Source organism: Toxotes jaculatrix, chromosome 5 (assembly GCF_017976425.1).
Source record: "Toxotes jaculatrix isolate fToxJac2 chromosome 5, fToxJac2.pri, whole genome shotgun sequence".
Classification (NCBI taxonomy): Eukaryota; Metazoa; Chordata; class Actinopteri; family Toxotidae; genus Toxotes; species Toxotes jaculatrix.
In genome coordinates, this window is record NC_054398.1 from 9387870 (window position 1) to 9409491 (window position 21622).

The following is a 21622-nucleotide window of genomic DNA, read 5'->3' on the forward strand; positions in this document are numbered from 1 at the left end:
AATTGTGTGTGTTATTTTGTTTTGGTTTTTGGATTTGTGGCTTATCACATATCCCAGCTGTTCGAGAATGCATTGTTCTTTGCCCTGGCAGGATTAAGAGGCATTTCATGGGAAAACAAAGGACCAGAACGGAGTGTTGCAAACAAAATGTTACGAATATAACTTCTATTCCCTGAAGGAGAGAAACGAGGTACAACACATGAAAAATGGGTGTATCACGCCCTGTGTGGCCTGACTGAAGACACCTCTATTCACGCCTTCAGGCAGATGACCTGTGATTGCATGTGTCAGGCCCCGCCTGCCCACGTATGCATTTGTCATCACACAGTCACCCTTCAGCAGCAGGCTGCTCTTCGCCGAGCCCAGTTGCTTTACTGGGTAATCATATGTGGGACCTTGTTCCTTTTCTTCAGGGAACAGAGGTTATAGTCATAACAGTTTGTTCCCTTTCAGCCGATTCACTCAGTACAACAAATAAAGTATGAGAGATTGTTATTCAAGCCCTGCAGAGCAGCCACCAAACCGGAGTCAAACCTCCAGCACCCTAGGGAGTCATAGACCCCTCAGAAAGGGCAGTGTGAGATCCAATTTTAGATCAAAACTGTAAAACCGAACAAAAATGTGCAGTGAAGACCAACTGGCTGCAATGCAGATATCACTTACAGATACCCCTTTAAACAATACCCTGTTTGAATGTGCTCTCACTCCATGAGGCAACCGAAGGTCTCTGCTGTTGGACTCCAGAGCGATATCTTCCACAATCCAATGAGAAAGCCACTCCTTAGACAGAGTTTTGCCCCTGACCAGGTTAGCAAAACTGGTCACATAAACACACACTCTGAGTGCAGTCTATGTAGGTGCAAAGCACACGAACAGGGCACAAGGATTGTGACCTCCTCTGGTGCTTGGATGTAGGAGCTCAAAAGCCATAGAATTATAGGCTGTACAGAAAGTATTAGGCAAATACGCCACATTTGGGTGTAATGTAACCTTGGAGCCATCTGAAGTGAATTGGGTACAAATGGGATGGCCAGGCAAAGCATGAAGGTTGCCTTCCTGTTTTGCAGTATGAAAAAAAACTAACATGCAGGATGGGGTTATCGTCCGCCTCCTCTGGAGATGACATGACGCACACAGCTGGTGAGACGTCCTTTGAGAAAGGCTCACATCTGTAACAGCCTGAGCTGCACTACAGTGATCATAGAATCCATTCTGCCTTCTAGCTGTAAAGTTGTCTGGAAAAACAGTCTGCATCCCATCTGAAACAGAATGGTAAAACACGTCCCCTCTGTGCTCTGATAAATGTGCCCGGTTGGAAATGGAACATATTGCCAGCCTGGGTTGAGGGGGATTGTTTGACTGCCTGTCGTCCTGGTGTATCGCTAAATGAAAGCAATCGTCTGTGAGATCAATACCCCAGGCTGACTGTGGTCAGAAGCTGTTAGCATTTTAAACTTATAAGTTCTTAGGTATTTGTTTAACACTTGTGCATCCTGCAAGGTGAAGCCTCATCCCTGAGGACAGGGGTGAACAGAGGACTTTTTCTTTGCCTGCCTAGGCTTGGTGCTCATTCCAAAACACTGAGTTTGTGAACAAAACAAAAACTCAAAATTAGCACTCCGTGGGCAGCCACACTCTCCAGTTAAGGCAAAGGTGGTTTACAACAACAGGGACCATTAAATTAACTTTGAGTTAGCAGCAGCCTACTGAAGAAACGGAGCTAACTAGTTGTAGTGAGGTGAATTTGTGTTAGCTGTAAACAATACAATATGTATTGTACAGCAACATATGTTGAGTACAGCCAGTTAGAATAAGAGACCAGTTTTGAATTAAAAAGAGGGGTGTGCCCATTTAAGACAGATACTATACTCTCATACAGGAGTCAGAGTCACCTTTAGTGTTCCTGGATTAACACTCTATCAGGGCGTGTATTTGTCTTGTGAAAGAGCAGTAGCAGTCCACCATAAATGTGATCGTGTGTGTTCCTGTCTCCTTGTTTGAGTATGGTTGGCTGTAACTGCTGGTGTGTTTCTATTGACTTGTTAAAAACACGGAATAAAATCCTGTTTCTTGCCATTGAATATCAGTGTGAGTGCTTCCAGTTATACTGTTACTTTCACTGACCTTTTTTTTCATTGGATTGGATCCATGATCAACAGCTCAAGTAGCTCTTTTGCCCCAAATCTACATTAGACTGACAGTGGTGTGTGTGCAGGTGGCAAACAGACTGTGCACTTGGATCAGAATGACGTTAGCGGTTCCCTTAGGACTGGGACTGGGTGGGGCCCCTCCCTCCTTAGCATAGTGGTGTGACCAGGAGGAGCATGGGAAGGAGAGGCACCGGGAGCGAGGCAGTTTGTCTGTTTGTATTGTGCGAGTAAAAGCGAAACCTTTCTTTAACTTTTGTGTCTCTGCAGGTGAGACAGGCTGCTCCCACAAAGGCTTCTGGATGCGGTGTCTCCTGCGGCTCAGGTGAAAGGTAAGCTGAGCTCTCACCTGCTGGCCCACTCTTTAATGTCTTAATAATGCATACGCTCAATTAAATTGGCTAGCTGTCTGCGTCTCCCGCAGTTAATCAAATGGTTTGCGTGTTACAGCTCAAGGTTAAGGTTTAATTTGTGAACCTGTTTTTCTCTGAGGCGTCAGTCTACTTTCAAAATTCGACACAAATACAGAGCACATTTTTACCCATTGTTGCCAGGAGGGATAACTCACATTTTGAGCAAAAGAGAGAATTAGGGCATGTCTCTTAAGGTGTGAAATAGATGTACTTTCTGTTTATGCCAGTAAGTTAGTCATGACATTTTTAAGCTAGCTTTCGACAGCTATTTGATGACAACACCAGTTAGTGCAGTAATGCTTGAAAGATTTGAGCTGTTTTGGTGACTTGTGCATGTCCATGCGAGCAGCTGTGTGTCAGTGTTGTTAAGTTGGAGCACAGTGCAGAATTGAAAGAAGAGAAACAGTTTGACAGAACTCAGCAGTTTACAGGGTGTGTCAGATTCATTCGGGTTAGAAGGGAGTAAATGTTTGAGGTTGCACAAGGACAGCTGGCTACAGAATGATACTTCAGGGAGATACACAAAGCCCTAAAACAGGCAGTTTGCCTTGAGTACATGTTGATCTTTCGTACAGTGGCAGAAAAAGTGTAATGACTAGCTGCTGTTTCTTTCTCCAGCCCGCCATCATTATTACTCTGTGTATTTTGGTCTCTTGTGGAGGGATAAGTGTACCACTATCTTTTTATATGTCGGTCAATACTAAACATGGAAAGCAGGTGTTTTTATTACACTAATGAGCAGGCGCTTACTCAGATTAATTTATCCTTCCTACTGGTAAACAATTTCTTTTGGTGTAGAGGAATCACATTATTAGCAGTGACACTGTTGTCTTAGTATCTCTGCTCTTGGTTTTCTGAAATTGTGTTGATATTCCTTACCACCCTGAGATGGTAGCAGGCAGTACTGTGGTAGTTGGGGGAAAAAAATTGCCACTTGCCTTATATTGGTTAGGAAGTGTTTGGATTCTGCCTCACCCAAGCTATTTATCTTGGCATGTGTGTACAGCATAAAGACGTATGAGGTTTAACAGCAAATTACACATTAACCAGGCGAAAATGTCTCAACCTTTACCCAGCAGGCTACTCTTCTCTCATTTTTGTTCACCTTAAAAGGTACACACACATTCAGACTGTGATCTGATTTACTGCAATAGTAAGGTAATGGTCATAAATACCTGGCAGTTTATTTTCCTGTTGACTGATTGAATGACTGGTTACACAGCTTTGTTATCTGTTCTGTGCTCCATTTGTAAGGCTCAGTACTGTGCATGCACTGCTGTGTCCACTCACTGGGAATGGAATTTAAAAAGTTCATGTACTATGGGTCAACAGATGGAGGATGTCTTATTTTTCCTCTACATGTCCAGTCTATCACATCAGCAGTGAGTCACTGACTTTGTTAGTGTCAGTCACACCATACCAACAGTTTGAAGTTTGTACTGTGATCACAATTAGGTTAACACAAGTGGAAAGTACAGAAGAGGCAGAAAGACGTGATATTCTATATCCAGTATCTCTACCAACTCAACTGAAAGAGTTACTCCTGAAATACCAGAGGAGCTCCTTGATGTCTGTCTCTTTGTCTTACACATCTGGCGGACTTCTGTTTTTCTTCTACACTGTGGTTTTGCATGTTAAAATTATAATGACCAAATTGCAACAGAGACTTGGTAACCTGAACTAACAGTTTAATTATTGGTTCACATGGTCTTGTAAAGAGGAATAACAAGATAGAGAGAAATATGGAAATTGTGGTCAATGGCAGAGCCGTCCTGCTTTCCATATTTAGTCTTTTCTAAGAGCCTCATATTTTTATCATTTGATCAATAACTTGCTTGATGTAGGACAGAATAATTAGATCTGTGGGTCACACCCTAAATTAGCTTAGGCCCATATGTTGTTAAACAGTGTTAACCTGGAGCCAGTTTATGAAAGATTAGTCAAACATTCAGGGCCTGAAACATAAGTCCAAACTGGTTGTCAGGCACGTCATCTGTTGCGAGTATTGTAGAACTCCATTCACAGAAAATAGAGTACCCAGCAGGCTCTGTTGATTAGCAAAGCAAAGTGTAATTTAATGAGATCAACACCGTGGGAGCCAGAGTGAGATTTGATGTTTATTTACTGTGTTCCTGTTGGTTGGAGAGTGGCTTTATCATTGTGTGTAATCAGAGACTCTCCCTATGTATTAGTGACACGTGGACACCAATGTGAACTGTCTATTCTTTATGAAACAGCATAATGAAATGTAGAAGTCTTAAGTGGTGGAGATCTTAAACCATGACAAAATAAAACTGAAATTGTCTGCATGGCTATGTATTGGGGGACAGTGAGAGAGTATATTTTTATATTTATTTTTTTATTTTTATAATTTGGTTGAACTGATTCTTTTAGGAGACGCATCACTGTTTGTTAAGATCCATCCTTTCTGGTTGTGTGTATGATTGGCACTCTGATTAAGATAAATCTGTGTATCTGTCAGTGAAAAGCCTTGGAGCTGCTGCCAGCTTCTGTAGAAGTGTCTGTCAGCATGGGGTCAATGATGGGAGAGGGCAGGTGGCAGACAGGCAAAGAGCGAAGACTGTGGGGCTGTGGGAAGTGTTGATCTGTTGACCAAAACCTTAATTATCATTGCTTAATCAGTACTGGTGCACAGGAAGGGAATGAAGTAGTGAGAGTGTGGAACAGTGATAAAGTTAATAGCATCAGACGGACACAGGGAGAGTGCCACTTAAACACTTGAGCTGCCATGGCATCAATTGTACAAATTTCCCTTTTTAGATTTAAGTATACAATGCTCTTAAAAAACAAACCAAATGCTAGTCCTTGACTTTTGTAAAAACTGTGTTGCATTCTTAGGGATTATTAAAATATACAGCAATAATATATAAACAAATATATTAACAAAATGACAAACTGGCACTTTTTGGACCATTTACACTTAGTCTTCATACAACAAACTACATTAAACAGTTCTAGCTGTTTTCTGCCTTTCTATTAAGGATATTAGTGTTTTCTGTACATTTTTAATAAAGATTCAATGCTAGACACAAATGAACTGATTTCTCTTAGACAGGAGTGTAAGTGGAGCACAGTGGCTGTTCATCATTAGAGCTATAGACACAGTGTAGCCTCATTACATTATGTTCATTTTGCTCCTTGGCTGGCTTGTGACACGACTATCAAGTGACTGCTTGTACAAAGCAGAACTTGCACTCTTAGCAGGTTGACCCAATTTCTTCTCATTAAATGTTTTACAAATCATGAGCAAGTCTCGCTGTGGTAGCATCCATTCATCTTGAGTGTGAGAGCACCCAGCAGCCCAATACAGAGTGGTTAGCCAACTTTCTTTTTTCTTTTAAGAGTTTCTTTTTTTCCCAGATCAGAGAAACAGGCAGTTCACAGAGGTGGTGCGAAGCTGGTTAGCTTTAAGGTTTTGTACAGAGGGCGATGTATTTCAAGTATTTGCCTATAGTGGTTACAGGGACTTGTAAAACTTGCATGTCTTGACAGTCATGTTAAAGTTGTGTTATGAACAAGACTCTGCTTAGACTCTGGCTCATTTCAAAACTTCTCAGGAACTCTAGTCTCTAATCTTTTTTTTTTTCCCTAGATCTTTGTTTTTTTTTCCCAGTTTGTCCGTGAATGAAGGTTTGTAGCTTCAGTATAGGTCACATTTTTTTTTCTCTTCTTATAGGTGTTCCATCGCAGTTTAGCTGGGATTTTTATTTCACTTTAAACATATGGATTGTGCAATGTGCAGGACTCGTGACAGATCAGCTTGCTCAAAGTTGCCAGTGAAATTTCATTCAGAAAATACACAAGCCATAATTTGTCCATCTTTATTAGCTGGTCATTGATTAAATGGAATATTAGAGTCTGTAATGGGCTCCTACCCTCTGCCTCCCACTGGACCGCTCTTTGCTTTTGCATCATTAATTAAAATCATTTGTCCGACACCTTGTCATCTATTATCCCTTGCTTAATGACCCTCCTTCTGTCCAGTCAGAATAGGTCTTTGCTGGCAGACATCTTCCTCCCAGCCCTTCACACCTCCTGTCTCTCAAGCAGACAGACAGAAGAGTCCCTGCCCTCACCACACTCACTCTCCTGAGGACCACACTTTGTCCAGCCTGCTTTGGCTTATCACAACACAAGCTTATTTTCTCTTCCTTTTTTCTACGTTTCTCTTTCACTGCAGCCTCCACAACTTATTTCCTTTCAGAAGGCCTTGTCAGAATCCTATTCCATATTTACATAGCCCTTTTATATAATTCAAAGTGCAATGTGATAAGTTAAATTGACTGATGCACTGATTCTTCCTACCTTTTTGAGCTTTTGGTGAGGAAATGTAGGAGTGGCATTTAGAGCTTAAGGTAAGGTAAGTATGGCAGTGGGGTGAAACTTTCAGATTGGTATTTTCATAAATAAATTGCTCATTTGGCATATGAGCACACAACAGTGTCTTGCCAAGACAAATATTCTGCTTTCACCTTCATGTATCCATGGAACTATTTCTAATAGCACCTCTTCTATCTCAGCAACATCCAGCTACAGTATGTTCTCGAACAGGTACACAATGAAAACTGAGAGTAAATTGCTGTTGACCTCTGCTTCTTCCTTGTTGCAGATTGCTATTAACTGCCTTGTTGAAGGGCACTTTGTTAGAATATGGGCAGAGAATAAATTACCCATCTACCTCTCCCAGTCAGATTTTCCCAGCCAGGCAGGAGATTCAGATCATGAGCTTTGATGTTAACAGCTCACTTTTCTTAGTTAGTTATGCTGCTTTGAGCTATCATTTTCAGTGTTGCTTCTCCAGGATTATCTTCACAGTCCACTTCTTTTCTGTTCTATCTCACTAGTGATAGGAAGAGAATTTAAGATGGTTGAGCCAGTCCTACCGACTGTGTGTAGTACTTGAGTGAATATGTGTATATGTAGGTATTTGCGACCATACGCCACAGAATGAACACAAAAATATGTAAAAGTAAATTAACTCAGACTTGGTGTTCAATGTAATGAATTTCACAAGTCACATATGTACAGAAATTAATGGAAACCAAAAGCTTCCTGGTAGGAAAAAATGTATTCAAAAATCAAAAGTTTTGCAGTGTCTTTTAAAAAGACATAATGTAAGTAAAAAATAATAACATTATGTTTTTTTAGCATAGTCAAACATTAATAATAGAAACAGAACTATTTTTTCTAGTATTTATTCTTAACCTTAAACAACAACTTATCTATTTATTGTCAGGGTAAGCAGTAGACTAACTGATAGCTGCAGCCCTGCCATGTTATCTGGCTGGAATTGGACCACTGGAGGTCTGGTTCAGTTTGTGTTTGCATCATAGTACATGAATGTACTGGATGTGGGAATCAGTGTACAGATGCTGATTTTCGTACAGCAAGAGCTGTCAGATCTGTTCCTGTGTCAGGTTCACTCCACTGACACTGAGAATATCCTTAATGGTGTTAAAGTGGTGCCATTCAGCGAGTGTCCTTGATGTGCCAAGAGAAGGGACACCGTAAAAATGAAAGCAAGGAAGGATGTGTCAGTGCAAATCAGAGTCGCAGCTACAGACTCTGAAGGTACCGCACTGGGGTTCTCAGATACTTTAAATGTTTAGCTAGTGGCTGTCTGTATATGTGTATATACATGTGTGCATGTGTCCTTGTAAACAAAGGGGCCACACTTGGCACCACTGCAGAGCCCTTTTCCATCAGCCCAGCCTGGCTAGGCTAGGCCAAAGGCTGGTTCTCACACATAGCCACCCCCTGGCCTGGATCCAACCATATAGACAGCCAGCTGGCTTGGTCTGTCAGGTCAAACACGGCTCCAGTGTGCGGCTGGGGACCTGCTCTCTAATTCAGATTTATTCTGTGAAAGCAAACACAAACAAATGTGAAACACATCATTCTTGGGATTTATAATGACAGTCTGAAGTGTTTGAGAAGAAACATCAAGATACAAGAACACATCCAGCACTAATTTTGTGATAGTTTGGGAAGTGGAGGGTTCAAAGTAGGAATGTGACTGGGGAAAATACATAAAAACACACACACACACACACACTGGAGGCAGAAGATCACAGAGAGAGATACTTGAAGAGATGCTTTTTGATACAGAATTAGTTTTGGATCTGTCCTTGTGTTTTGATGTAGCTGGATCTCTGGCTCTGTTTTCACATAATATTTTGGATAATCTTTGCAACCCTACTTTTCACCCGCAACCTGAACCAGAATCTGAGCTTCTTTCCCAGCCCCTTGTAGGGAATCCAAGGTCTCATTTACAGCCTGTGTTTACCTTGCTCTTCCCTTCTCCCTGACAGAAGTCTCTGTTCTCAGAACCCGGCTGTGTGTACTGAGGGAGGTTGTGGTCCCCTGCCAGTCTAACCTGAAGCTCAGAGAATTGCGAGGACACTCTGCTTAATTGATAAATCCTTAGCCCCTCTTCTTCCCCTTACACTCAGTTCACAGCTGGGCAAGATACCTCAGATAATCTCTGAAAACTGTCCTGAACTTCATACAAGCTGAAATGCTCCACCTGATGAACACAAGCTTGAAGGCGATGAATGAATGGACCTCTAATAGCAGCATTCATTGCAGTTGTTGACATTATTGCATCATCAGGGAGGGACAGAAGAGGGCGGATGTTGGGTTTTAAGAGGTGCAGTGAACGTTGACCGTGGTTTACGGACCACTGCAGTCCCCACAGACCAAAGGGGGTTTCCTATTTTAAGTAAGATAAAATGGGAAGTCTGGCTGGAAGGCATTTTCTCCATCTGAGTTTCTTAAAATATACCTGCACCCCCCGCAAGACTCAGAATAGAACAACTAAACCACACATCCTCCCACAGTGACACAAAATTACACCATGCATCTCCTTTTTTTTGAACAGTAAGAGTAGATCTAGTTCTGCCTTCTGCATGTCTTCTTAGACACAGTACTTACAGTTTTAGATTTTTCATTTGTTTTTTATTTAGTTAAAGATATTGAGATGTTTTGAAATATCAAAAGCTTTCTATTGCTTATGTTAGGTCTGTGTAGATGTGTACATTTACTGACCTATTGCCAGTGTTATAAAAGTTTAATTTAACTAGCGTTGGGTGAATAAACATACATGTCACTGGGTGGCTCTGTCCGTGTTTTGACCTGAATTCTTTTGCTTTTATCCATACTGTTCATGATGCTTAAATTACATGCATAGTATGGAAACCCTTAGCTCAGCTTGTATTAGTGGGTGAAAATGAACTAAATTTTCCCAGTACTTTTGCTGTTTATGTGACAAGTTTCCTTCTGATTGTTTGTGAGGTGATAATGACACATTGGAAACACCCTAATTACCATCTATATTTTTTTTTAAGCCAGATTTTAGAGGATCTGCCAGTGTATGAGGAATTACAGAATTAGTGGATCGTTCTTTTGAAGGAAACTGAATAGATGAACATGAGGATAGAGGCAGAGCATAAATGTACTGCATATGAGCAAATGGAAGCACATATGTCTGCACATCTTGCTTGTATGCGCATTTCCCCACCTTCCCCATTGTACCTTTTATTTATTTTTTTTTTAAATAGGGTTTTTTTCTGCTACAGTAAGTTCCTGTGTTCATTGCTGATGCACATACTGTACTTGGCGACAGCCTATTGGTGTATATCTAGGTCATATGGCCATCCATTAGTCCTGTCGTCACTGGAGATGGGGGGTTAACAGGGTTGGGGGCGCTGAAGGGAGGATAGATGGAGGGATGGAAGGATGGAGGGAGTGTCTGGACTTAATCTGTGCCATCATGTTAGGAACAGCTGGCTTGGTGCTGGCAGTGTCGGTACTGAAAGATCCTCACACTCACACACACAAGATGAACGCATACTGCAGCACGCCCATGTAGAAACATGTACATGTACACGGTGCTGTGTTTTGTTTTTATTCTTTAGTTGTAGCCACTTACTGTTTTTGTCAGGTGGGTATTTGTGTGTAGTAGCAGCATTGTGTTGTTTCTTTTCTTCTTTTCTTTTGAAATTGGGATTCTGACAGTGGATATTGTTCCTTAATCAGAACTAGTATGTTTCTGTACCCACTATATGACCTTTATTTATTTATTTGTTTGTTCTTTTTTTAATTATTTATGCTGTAGCTCTAGTGAACAGCTGTCACAAATTAGATTGAAAATCTGAGGAAGGTTTTAAGAGTATGTTTTCTGATTTTGATGTAGTACATCTATATACAGATGTACACAATGTGAGACTAAATGTGTGTTTGTGTGCATGCTTTGGGTTTTATTTTTTATGGCTCAAGGTCATGATGTGACTTACTGTGGATCCATTGCCTGGGAGTTGGGAACCAGTGCTGTAGATCATAGGCAACCATGAACTGTTGCCCATATTTATTGTATACTGTTGTAGCTGAAGTTGTAGACAGTTAAAGATCATTATATCACATCTATCTGAAAGTGATATAGTATGTTTGTTTTTTTTCCTGTTGGGTGATTCCACTAATGTAGAATACCACACTAGTTAAGGAGATGCAAGACCATGATATACTGGTAAAGCAACCGAGGATTAGTCAAATAGTGTCAGTGGTACATTTAACTCTGTCAGTTAGCTGTAAAAATACATGAGGAATAACAGAAGGCACAGAGGGTGAAGGGCCAACATAAGGGCTAAGTCAGGGAACTGAAACCCCACACCTAAAATAGCAGTAGTGTTGATAGATTTGGTTTCAGTGTATAATTTAAGATTACTGGACATTGTGTAAACTAAAAGCAGTAGCCCTCTTTTCCGTGTGAGTTAAGAAAAACTTGAGCACATTAGGTTGGCCTGAAAATACTTCTTTCCTCTTTCAGCTGCTAAAAAAGAAGTTTGTACAGGAGAAGGGGTTTTGGAAAAAGCTTCACTTCTCCTTCAGAGTTATGCTTTCAGATTTATCCACAGGGATTGTTTTCAAAAAGCACAGTTTTTTAGGGTGTGAAAAACTATGGCATAGTGTGGATGGAAGACTGAGATGGACAGGAAAAGATGCGCTTTCAAATTTAGCTGTGTTGGTGGCGAAATACCCTCAATGCCACTGCCAAAACCCAGCATGAGACCATATTTCCCCACTTCTCCAGTGTGTGTGTGTGTGTGTGTGCGTGTGCGCGCGCGCTCAATCAATTAAGTAAACTGTATCTCAGCCAGAGTCTCAGTGTTTTTGAGTAGAAATTAGGTTGTGGAGTGGTTTGTGTGAAAGTCTGTTGTACTAAACCTGGATCTGCAGAGCATTACACAGACTCTTTAATGCACTACATGAAGCCAGTCTGTGTCCCTGAGAGAGACTTAGACTAGTTAGATCAGTCAAGCATATTAAATATATACAGGTTAGAGCATGTCAACATGTTTCTTTCCAGACACCCCCCTTTTATTTTCCCTCCCTCTTCCTCCCAGTTGGTGTTGTGATTACTTAAAACGAGCATGTGCTTCCACCTCGATAAGGTAACTGTGGGTCACACTTTGTTGTTGTTATTGTTTTATCTGTCCTTCCTCTCATACTTCAAGGTTAATGTGTGACACAGGAATGTGTGTTATTGACTGGCCTGGTGCTGCTACCTTACTGTTATCTTTTCCACAAGATATTCATATCACTGGGTAAATATTAGCTTGGCACCTGTTTTAGCATGGATGAAGTAAATGTTAGCATAGCCAGGCAAACTTTAGGTGCTGTGTGCATTGTGTTCTTAGAGTTGAGGTCTTGCATGATTGCATGCTGTGTTTCAGTATTAACAGAAGGTCATTCAAAGGGTAGAATGACTGTAAACAACACGGTATTTGAATTTTTTCTTGTATTCCCATTGGATAAGTTCTTCTCACATTTTCTCCTTAATACATAAACAGAGGTGCTTCTGTTTCACGGTATCTCCTAACCAGGTCACAAAAGGTGAAGTGTCACTAATGAATGTTTCATTTCCATCTTGTAATGTGTACTTTTGAGGGCCACAGCAATATCTGTTCCACTGACACATCCAAATGTCCTTTTGCTGTTGTCCAGTTATGTTTCCCATCACACTGGCACCTTCTCTATTACACACACTGTGTCCTCTCTTGCTTCTATAATGACGAACACAACACTCCTCGCCTTCAGAGGATACAGCAGCCAAATTAGTATCTTAGTACGTGCCTGTGAGATAGAAAGTTGCACAACAGACATGCTGCTTATGAAATAATGCAACAGGCACCATAACCTGTCATTCCACACAGAACATAGTGTTCATGTGCCAAGTGTAGATTAAGCATCACAGGCAGACTAACATACAGTAAGTACAGAGTGACACTGGAAGCTCCCAAAGATTAAAGGAACAGTAATCACTCATTTATTTTGGTATAGTGTTGCTTTGTCTGTTGGCGAGTCTGAAAATTCCACTGAATTCAACACTTTACAGCCAGCCAGTGTTTTGCTATGAGAGCCAGACTGATGTGCACACAATCACACATTCACACTAGTGCTGCACGATTTGATGAAAATGTGTGATTGCGATTATTGTGGACAATATTGCGATTTGCGATTGCGATTACGATATTATAAATGAATGGTGTCATGAGTCCACTTGCTTGAATATCAGGGACAACACAGAATAATGCTAGTTTGTGTATTTCTCAACTCAAAACATACACATGACACACACAAAAATACAAAACCTGAAGATTACAGACTGTTTGTTCCAAATAACTTCATATCAAAAAATAAATAAAAGTTTGAAAATAAAGATATTTTCAAAATGTATCCGTGATAGTACGTTGTGGTTCTTTCAGGCAGTTTTCAGTTTTATCTTTCACGTTACTTGGTTGGGCTTTTATTTGCATGCACTCGTCGAATTTTTCTGTGTTGTCTCAAATGTTGATAGAGATTGGTCATATTACCTCGGGACGTAGCGACTTTAGCTTTGCAGGTTTTACACAGCACGTCTTGCTGTTCAGGGTCGTCATACCTGAATCCAAAGTATGGCCATACAACAGAAGTAGCATTTTTTGTTCGCCACCAACTCTGCTTGTCCCTCGTGTTCCTCCTCAGCGTCCATGTCGGTCACTACTGTTTGCTGAAAGCCGGGTCGTCACGTGACCATACCTGCGGCTGCCCACAGCGTGTGGATGTGGCGTCAAGTACTCCACATTGGTTTACATTAAACATGACATTAAATCGCAAATCGCAGTCTCTTATGCGGTTACGTAATCGCACAGCGTGACATCACGATTGCGATTAGATTAATCGTGCAGCACTAATTCACACAAGCGCAAATAAACACACCTGCGTGTACTGACATTTTTCCCATCACCTCTGATGTAATAAATCTGTAATTCAAGAGCAACCTCTGAATTCCACACTTACAATGAGGTACAGAATTGTCAAATATGGACTGATTTCCAAGGGACACAAGAGCTGGTCCAACATGTTGGTTCAAACTCTCCCTTAAGCTTTGAGTTTGGTTGAAATGTGGTGACTGTTAAGGTCCTATGATTGATGTTATTTACATACTCATCAAACCATTCAACGGCCCTCCCTGTGTGGAGGCATCTGAAAAACATTAGTTATGTTTCTTGTCTAATTTACTAATTTAGGTTTTTCCTTGAATTTTCCCCTTTCTGTTTGTGACTCTCTGTTGAATGTACACTCAGTGCGGCCTGCTCCACCACTGCTGCTGGCATTGGCTGGTTGGAGAGGAGCATTTTCTCTCGTCCTTGGCGCTACATCATGTGCATGTGTAATCCTCCCAGTCTGCTGCATCAAGGCAGGCGCACACACGGTCACGTATGCACAGAAGACACACTCATATTCTACACTTACGTCATTCAACACACACTCACAAAGACACACACAAACACTACTGGCATGTCCTCTATATAGGCTCAACTGACAGGCCCACACGCAGCACAAGCACATCAAATATGCAAAGATGCCACACCCATGCTCAGTCCAGGCTATGAAATGTGCTCGTACGCATAGTCTTTTTCCTGCAGCTGTGAGAACCAGCTGTTCTTGGTTTGTCCAGTCAGTCTGCATGTCTGCCCACATCTTGACCCGCCTCAGGACCTGTACTGTAAGTGGTATTAATTCCCTGTATGTCTGTCTGACCCGTACAATTTGGCAGCCCATTGTGCTTACTGTTGTGTAATCCCAAAGCTTCAAACTCTTTTCCATGCAGCCTGCACCCCACTCAGGGTTCAGCACTGTGCTACACATGCACGCATGCACTGCAGCAATAGAAAGCTATTTATAGACCTGCCCCACAAGGACAAATAAGGCTCCTTTTCGGGAAGAATAAATTTACCTTTTCACTCTCATATCTCGGTCGTTTATAGCTGACTCTTCGAAAGGACAAAAGAGCAGAGGGCAGGAGGAAGAAATGCACAGAAGAGATGGCAAGATCAGAAATGAGAAGAGAGCTGGGCGGTTCATAGAGTGAGTCACGGAGGCAGAATAGAAAACGGAGAGAAGCATGGAGTGGTGTGACGAGTATACAGATATGAGTGTTCTTGTGTATTTTTAATATGTACGTGTATGTACTTGTAGAGGGAGGGTACAGTTTGTTAACCGCCAAGAGTCCTGTAGCGCAACGTGTGGTTTTCAGCTTCCACTTCAAGACATTGTCAAGCCGCAGGTTTTACTTCTGTTACTTACCAGTATAAACACTTTGACATGCTGCGCTCCCCTCATGCACCACTGCAATCACATCTGAACAATGTGGGAGAGTTAAAAGATGAATCAGTCTGTGAAAACATTCTATGAATGAATTTTATGTAACACGCTGTTCTTGGATGTTGTAATTGAGGACTTGTAGGCGAGACTGCTCTGTAGGCTGCGAGTCAGAGGGTCTTGTCTATTGCGTGTATTTGCTCACCGAGACAACATGAATAGGATTATATTGATCCGAGCAGAGCGCAGTGTGGCCGTCCAGACAGTCCCAGGTGGTAACAGCTATGTTCCATTAACCTCAGTGTTTTACCGTCAGCTCCGATTTGCTATGATCATCTCGCCACCCGTTTGAACAAGCATAACGATCTGTCAGGAAACAGCTGTGACCATTAGCAGTTGTTAATAACATGCTATGAATAGTTTGCAACTTGTCAGTAGTTACAGAGCTCAATAGAGGAGAAAACTGGCAAAGAGAGGCTAAGTGCTATGTTGTCTCAGGTGTCACAGAAGCGAAACATGTCTGTCATTAACAGCACATTCTCACAGAAGACGAAAAGTCTTGACAGCCAAATGAATGGTAAATGGGCTGCATTTATGCTACACTTTTGTAGTCTTATCGACCATTCAAAGCGCTTTCATGCTACAAGTCACGTTCACCCACTTCCACACACATTCATACAGCACTTTTTACTAACACACACTGATGGGCACTGATGATTGGGGCAATTTGGGTTTTAATATTTTGCCCAAGGACACTTCAACACGCGGGCTGGATGAACCGCGGATCGAACCTTCGATCTTCTTATTAGACGCCCTCGACTTCCTGAGCCACAGCCCTTACCAGTTCTGACTGCATGTGGTTTTGTTGTGTGTTGTGTGTTGTGTGTTGTGTGTAGTGTGTTTGTGTGTTTGTGTGTTTGTGTGTGTGTGTGTGTGTGTGTGTGTTTGTTGTACACTTGTCTTTGCCCCCCTTTATGTGGGCATGATGGCCTAAAAATATGACTCATTCACTCACCTCTGCAAATTAACAACAGCACAATAATAATATGAAGCTGCAGAGCCACAGCTTGATCCCTCACACAGAAGCTGCGTTTGTCCCCTTTTGTGTGCTGAGATGTGAATCTCATTAGTAGACAGGATTCTTGTGGATATCAAGGGAATGAGTGAAGAAGCAGCATTTTCTTTTCTTTTGAGTGAAGCAATTTGTGGATGGAAGCCTGTTGATGTAGGCGGACAGGGAGGATGGAGGAGTAGTGGTGATGGTGGGGTGGGGGGTCGTCTTTGACAGTGCGTCTCTGTGGGCGGAGTGACTTGGTTGTGGCCTCTATCTGTCATATACTCTGACAATGTGCAGTCTGAACTGCTTGTCACTGCCACGCACAGTGCCATTATGTGGACAGGCTGACATGTCCTCATACAGTAGGTCTTTGTCAGTGTAGGAGAGAAGAGAATGGGTGGGGGTCCAGACAGATAGATATACACAGAGAGAAGGAGTGAGGATGGCGTTTCAGAGCTCAGAGTCGGTGACACAGGGAGAGAAGACAAGTAAGATCAGATTCAAGAGAAGAGACACAGAGACAGGATGAACCACTTAATTGAAATGTTTGTAAATTCTAATATTACAATGCATCTGACTAATAGTTTAACTTGTACAAATCTATTTGTTTTAATTAGAAATTTCTTTCTTTCTTTCTTTCTTTCTTTCTTTCCACTTCTTTCCTCCCCTCCTTTCTTCCTTTTGTGCTTCTCCCCCTGCAGAGGACGAGCAAGTTGTCAGGATGAAGGAGGAGAATTTGTTCCATCGGAGGTTTTCTCTGTGCCCCAATGCCACCTCCCCACCCAAAATTGACCCCCGCACCCTCACCCGGAACCTGTCCTATGGAGGAGACAACGACCTCTACAACCTCAGCCCAGGTAAAAGACCAAAGTGGTCAAAGCTGAGATATGGAATGTGAATATGACAAAATCTGATATCTCATTGATGTGTGCAAGTGGATTCCAGTGTCTGTAAAATGACATGTTGTACTGTGTTGTACTGTACTTATTCCATACAAATCAACAAACCTCAGCTGCTGCTTATTAGCTGCTTTTGGGGCTGCCATGCTTTAATTGTCTGTCAGCAGATTTCTTCACTGAGTTCATTTGTATGTGACTGTGTGTTGTGGGTTCCCACCAGGCAGTGAGACAGACAGGAATGGTCTCTCCATGCTGAGTAATGAACTTAGTCCTGCCCAATCACCAGGCAGCAAGGTAAGAACACAGTTTCTGATTGGGCAGCTCCTTGACAGTCTCTGTAAATGACTCATTGGGATAGCGCGCAGCCCTTGCCTTTTTGCGTTCTGTGTTGATTTCTTTTCTTCTGATTGACCACGGTATTAGCAGCCTGAAACACATCATCACTGATGACATCAACAAAGGGTTGTGCATGTTCCTGCTTTACTGACACTGCACTAGTATTAACAGAATGGAGATAATCCAGAGTTGGTGCATTGAAGCAGTTTTAAAATACATCAAAACCAGGCTGGTTGGTAGGTTCGGGGGTTAGAGTGTTATGTAGGTAAACACCAGCAAGAGCTGTGGTCTTACAGGTCTTACAGGAACACATCTCGCCCAAAGAAGTGAGAGTTGGACAGCACTGGAACCTGGTTTCCTTTCTAAAGTATATGCAAAAGTTTCGCCCTTCTAACCAGTAAGAAAGGTCCAGAGTCAGTGGTGGGAGCTCACTGCTGTCAATCAATATGTGAATGCTTTTCGGGTCTACTAGTCTTCTTGCTCCCAAGCTTCAAGCTAGTATTAGCTGCTGGAGGACGTCACTATGGCTGACTCACAGGATAGCAAATTCTGGGTTCCTGTATTAGATGAGACAGAGAACACAACGAGGACTGGGTGCAGTGACATATCAGTATCATCTCATATTAATATCATTAACTTCAGCATTATCAAAATAAAAACTAACAGCAGCACTGTAGAGGTGTTGTGTTCACCTGCCAAATATCAACCACTTACTGGCTTCATTCACTGCTGCTGTTACACAACTGAAGCTGAAACTAACCACTATTTTTTCAGTGTTGGTCACTTGCTGTCAATTTCTTCATTTTTTTAATGGAGCACAGTGGGGCAGTTTTGACAACTATCATTCCAGGAGTAAACGCCTGGATTTATAGCTGAAAAGCTACCTTTATCAAAATGCCTGGATTTACCTGCCTTGCAAAAGCAGTAACATTATGTTTTTATTCAAGGTAGTCGTAATTTTTTATCATTATAGGCTTTCTTTTGTTAAACCTGCCGACTCACTGACTACATGACTCAATACAAAATTATCGGCATCCAGATTAGGATTTATTCCAGTGTAGATCATATTATAATGCTTGCATGGAACATAAGTAACCTGATTATTCATATGTGATTCTTAGATACAAGAATTTCGAAGTAGACAAACCTACAGTTGTTGAGGTCATGTCTTTAGAGGAGGTTATGTAATGTCAGGGCATTTCACAAATGGGTCATGAAATATATGAGCCTGTGAAATGAAAACCAGAAGTACTGGAGTTTTTTTTGGTACAATACCACTAACCAACCAGGGACAATTAACTAACATTTTTAAGTTAGGACACTGTACCAGTGTAGTAAAGCCACATGAAAGCTGTGGGATTTTATTTGCCAGGGCCATGGTGGGAACTGTGTCTTTAGCACCACAAGCCATTTATTTGGCAGCTCAGACTTTTATTGTCTTGTTGCTTCCCACTCTTTCTTATGTTATTAGTCCTAACAGTCTGTCTCCATTCTTTAGTAATACTAATTAGGAGTGGTCAATAAATGTTTCCAGTGACAACTGGGTAATCTCATCTTGTCTTGTCTCCTCTCCTCTCCCCTTGTCGCTTTGCCTCGCCTCGCAGTATTGCCTATTTATATGTGGAATAATTCACAGGCACAGCTGCATCTGTGGCCCTTTGCCCTCTCTTCCATCCCGAAGGCCCTTGAGGGACAATAGGAGACTGAGCACAGGCATTACCCTTGCATGTTGTCATTTGTAGTGGTTTGTAGTTGTGTACTATGCTTAAATAATAGCCTCTGTTAACACAAATAGACAAATTTAAGCACTTGTGTGGGCTCACTAAATAATATTGTGAGTCACATTGGTTTAGTGCACACAGAACGAGTGGTTATGTAATTACATATCACAGTGAAATCACAGGATAACTTACCACTGAGATTTTGATCTCTACTCACTGATCAGTGGAAACCATCAAACAGTCAGTGCTCTTTGTGGTCTAATCAAGGAAGTCAGTGGGTTTGTGGTCACAACACCAGAACTGACTGCCTGATAGGCTGCCTTGTTGATGGAAAGGGGCCACCCACCTGCTTCACACAAACTTGTGGCAAAACAGATGTGCCTCATGGCAAAGCGAACAGTTAAATAATGTACTGTTCATAATGCAAGTCAGTAAAGCTAGGTTACTCTTGCTGCAGTACATCATTATGAATCCTCATTAATCTAGATTTAATAAGAGACAGAACTATTTTTTATTTTTCTGTACTTTTGAGATTTGGACTAATTGAACCAGTGACAAGCCAATATTTTACTTATTATTTCCGTTAACTAAAATCTCTGAAGCAGTTGTAATAGTTTACAGTGTTTGTCTTTATTTCAAGTCCTATTTTTAAGCCTGTCTTCTCCCTCCTCTTCATCCTCTCTGACCGTCTCTTCTCCCCTTCCATCTCCTTCAGTCTGAGTCCAGGATGTTTGATGGTGTTGAGAAGGACTGTCCCTCCCCCACAGAGAAGCTGGCTCGGAAGGAGTCTCTCAAGGTACGCACCGCGTCTTTGCTTGAGACTGTTGAGCGTTATTATGCAGTTGAATTCAACTTAAAATGTGTACAATTTAGCTCTTTAGTATCTCTGTCAGTGGGTCACATGTACATGAGCCATTTGGGAACCTTTCATGTCTTTGATTTATTTTTTACATGTGTAACCCTTTAGTAAAGTGTTTCAAATGATCAACAATGAATCATGTTAATGAAAACCAGAGGCAGCTGGATGTCTGCATGAATGCTACTACTTGTTTGACTCTGCTTCCACCTAGTGTTGGCACTGTCAGACCAGTCCTCTGACCAGTAAGTCTGATGACTCATTCATGTGTGTTTTTTTCTATTTCACAGGTCCAAAAGCAGAATTACAGGCAAGAGAAGAAACGGGCAGCTAAAGAACTGTTTAGTGCACTGAAGGACCCCAGTGTTGTCATCATGTCCAACTGGCTAAAGGTGAAATGTTGTTGTCTCAACAGTAAAATAGAGAGCTGTTACACTGACAACAAGCTGTTTAGACTTTTTCTTAAATATATATATATATAATTTGTCTTTTGCACCCTTTATCCTGTTTATCTGTTTATCCTGTTGTGTTTTGTAAGATGCAGTTGTGAATTAACAATATCCTATTCCTCGGGTTTCCTATAATTTTACTGAAATTATTTCCCTTCTCATCTCTCATCATTCTTTAGATCCGTGGTTCTTTAAAGAGTTGGACAAAGCTGTGGTGTGCCCTGAAGCCTGGAGTTCTTTTGATCTATAAGACCCCCAAAACGGACCATTGGGTGGGCACTGTCCTCCTCAGTGCATGCAAGCTGATTGAGAGACCCTCAAAGAAGGACGGGTTCTGCTTCAAGCTCTACCACCCGCTGGACAAATCCATCTGGGCTGTCAAGGTCAGACATATTTTAGGCTCACTGGCATTTGGCATGACAGATGATCAAGAAGATTTCAGTGGTCATACTAAGACAGACTAAGATATATATTAACATATTCACTCAATACAAGGATAATTCAGTATTTTTATTTAGATTTTATTTATTAGTTTAGTCTGGTTTTGTTTTTACTTGAATGCCTCCTAGTGGTTGTATCAAAAAAGACACTATGGTGGATAGCAATGTACATTAAAATTTACGTGCAGTTGCTGTAACCACCACTCCAGGTGTAAAAAAAATTACAGTTCAGTTTAGCAACACTAAATGAAGCTGCAGGGTTTATTTGCACTGCAAGATGACAATGAGAAATTTTGTCAATAATTGTTTTTCATCTTAGATGTTTTTTAGTACACATTGATGTTTTGTTTTGTCAGCAGTCTGTAATTTGATCTTTATTTCAGGTTTTTCAATAGTTTTCATTTTTATGTGATAATTATCCTGTTCAGTGCTCCATTATGGGTATGGCCCTTGAGAGAGCCATTTATTTCTGTTGGTACAACATAACCGAAGTGGTATGAAGCGTGAGTCACCGTTTTATCCATATGCTCAGGGTCCCAAAGGAGAGAATGTTGGCTCCATCACGCAGCCTCTACCCAGCAACTACCTGATCTTCAGAGCTGCTTCAGAGTCTGATGGTGAGTCTAGCGTGTGGTTGTTTC

At 41.5% G+C, this 21622-nt stretch overlaps 1 protein-coding gene across 2 annotated transcripts in view; it reads left to right on the forward strand.

The window, feature by feature from the left end:
• The window catches only part of osbpl5 (oxysterol binding protein-like 5), a 44384-nt gene that overhangs the window by 11313 nt on the left and 11449 nt on the right, over positions 1-21622 (forward strand). The window contains exons 2-8 of one of the 2 annotated variants that reach the window (XM_041038715.1): positions 2418-2479; positions 16982-17137; positions 17400-17473; positions 19952-20032; positions 20383-20484; positions 20721-20924; positions 21514-21598. In XM_041038715.1, coding sequence (XP_040894649.1) covers positions 17002-17137; positions 17400-17473; positions 19952-20032; positions 20383-20484; positions 20721-20924; positions 21514-21598 — 682 coding nt within the window. In that variant the 5' untranslated portion in view covers positions 2418-2479; positions 16982-17001. The remainder of the gene's footprint in view (positions 1-2417; positions 2480-16981; positions 17138-17399; positions 17474-19951; positions 20033-20382; positions 20485-20720; positions 20925-21513; positions 21599-21622) is intronic. The other variant, XM_041038716.1, reaches the window with a different exon arrangement.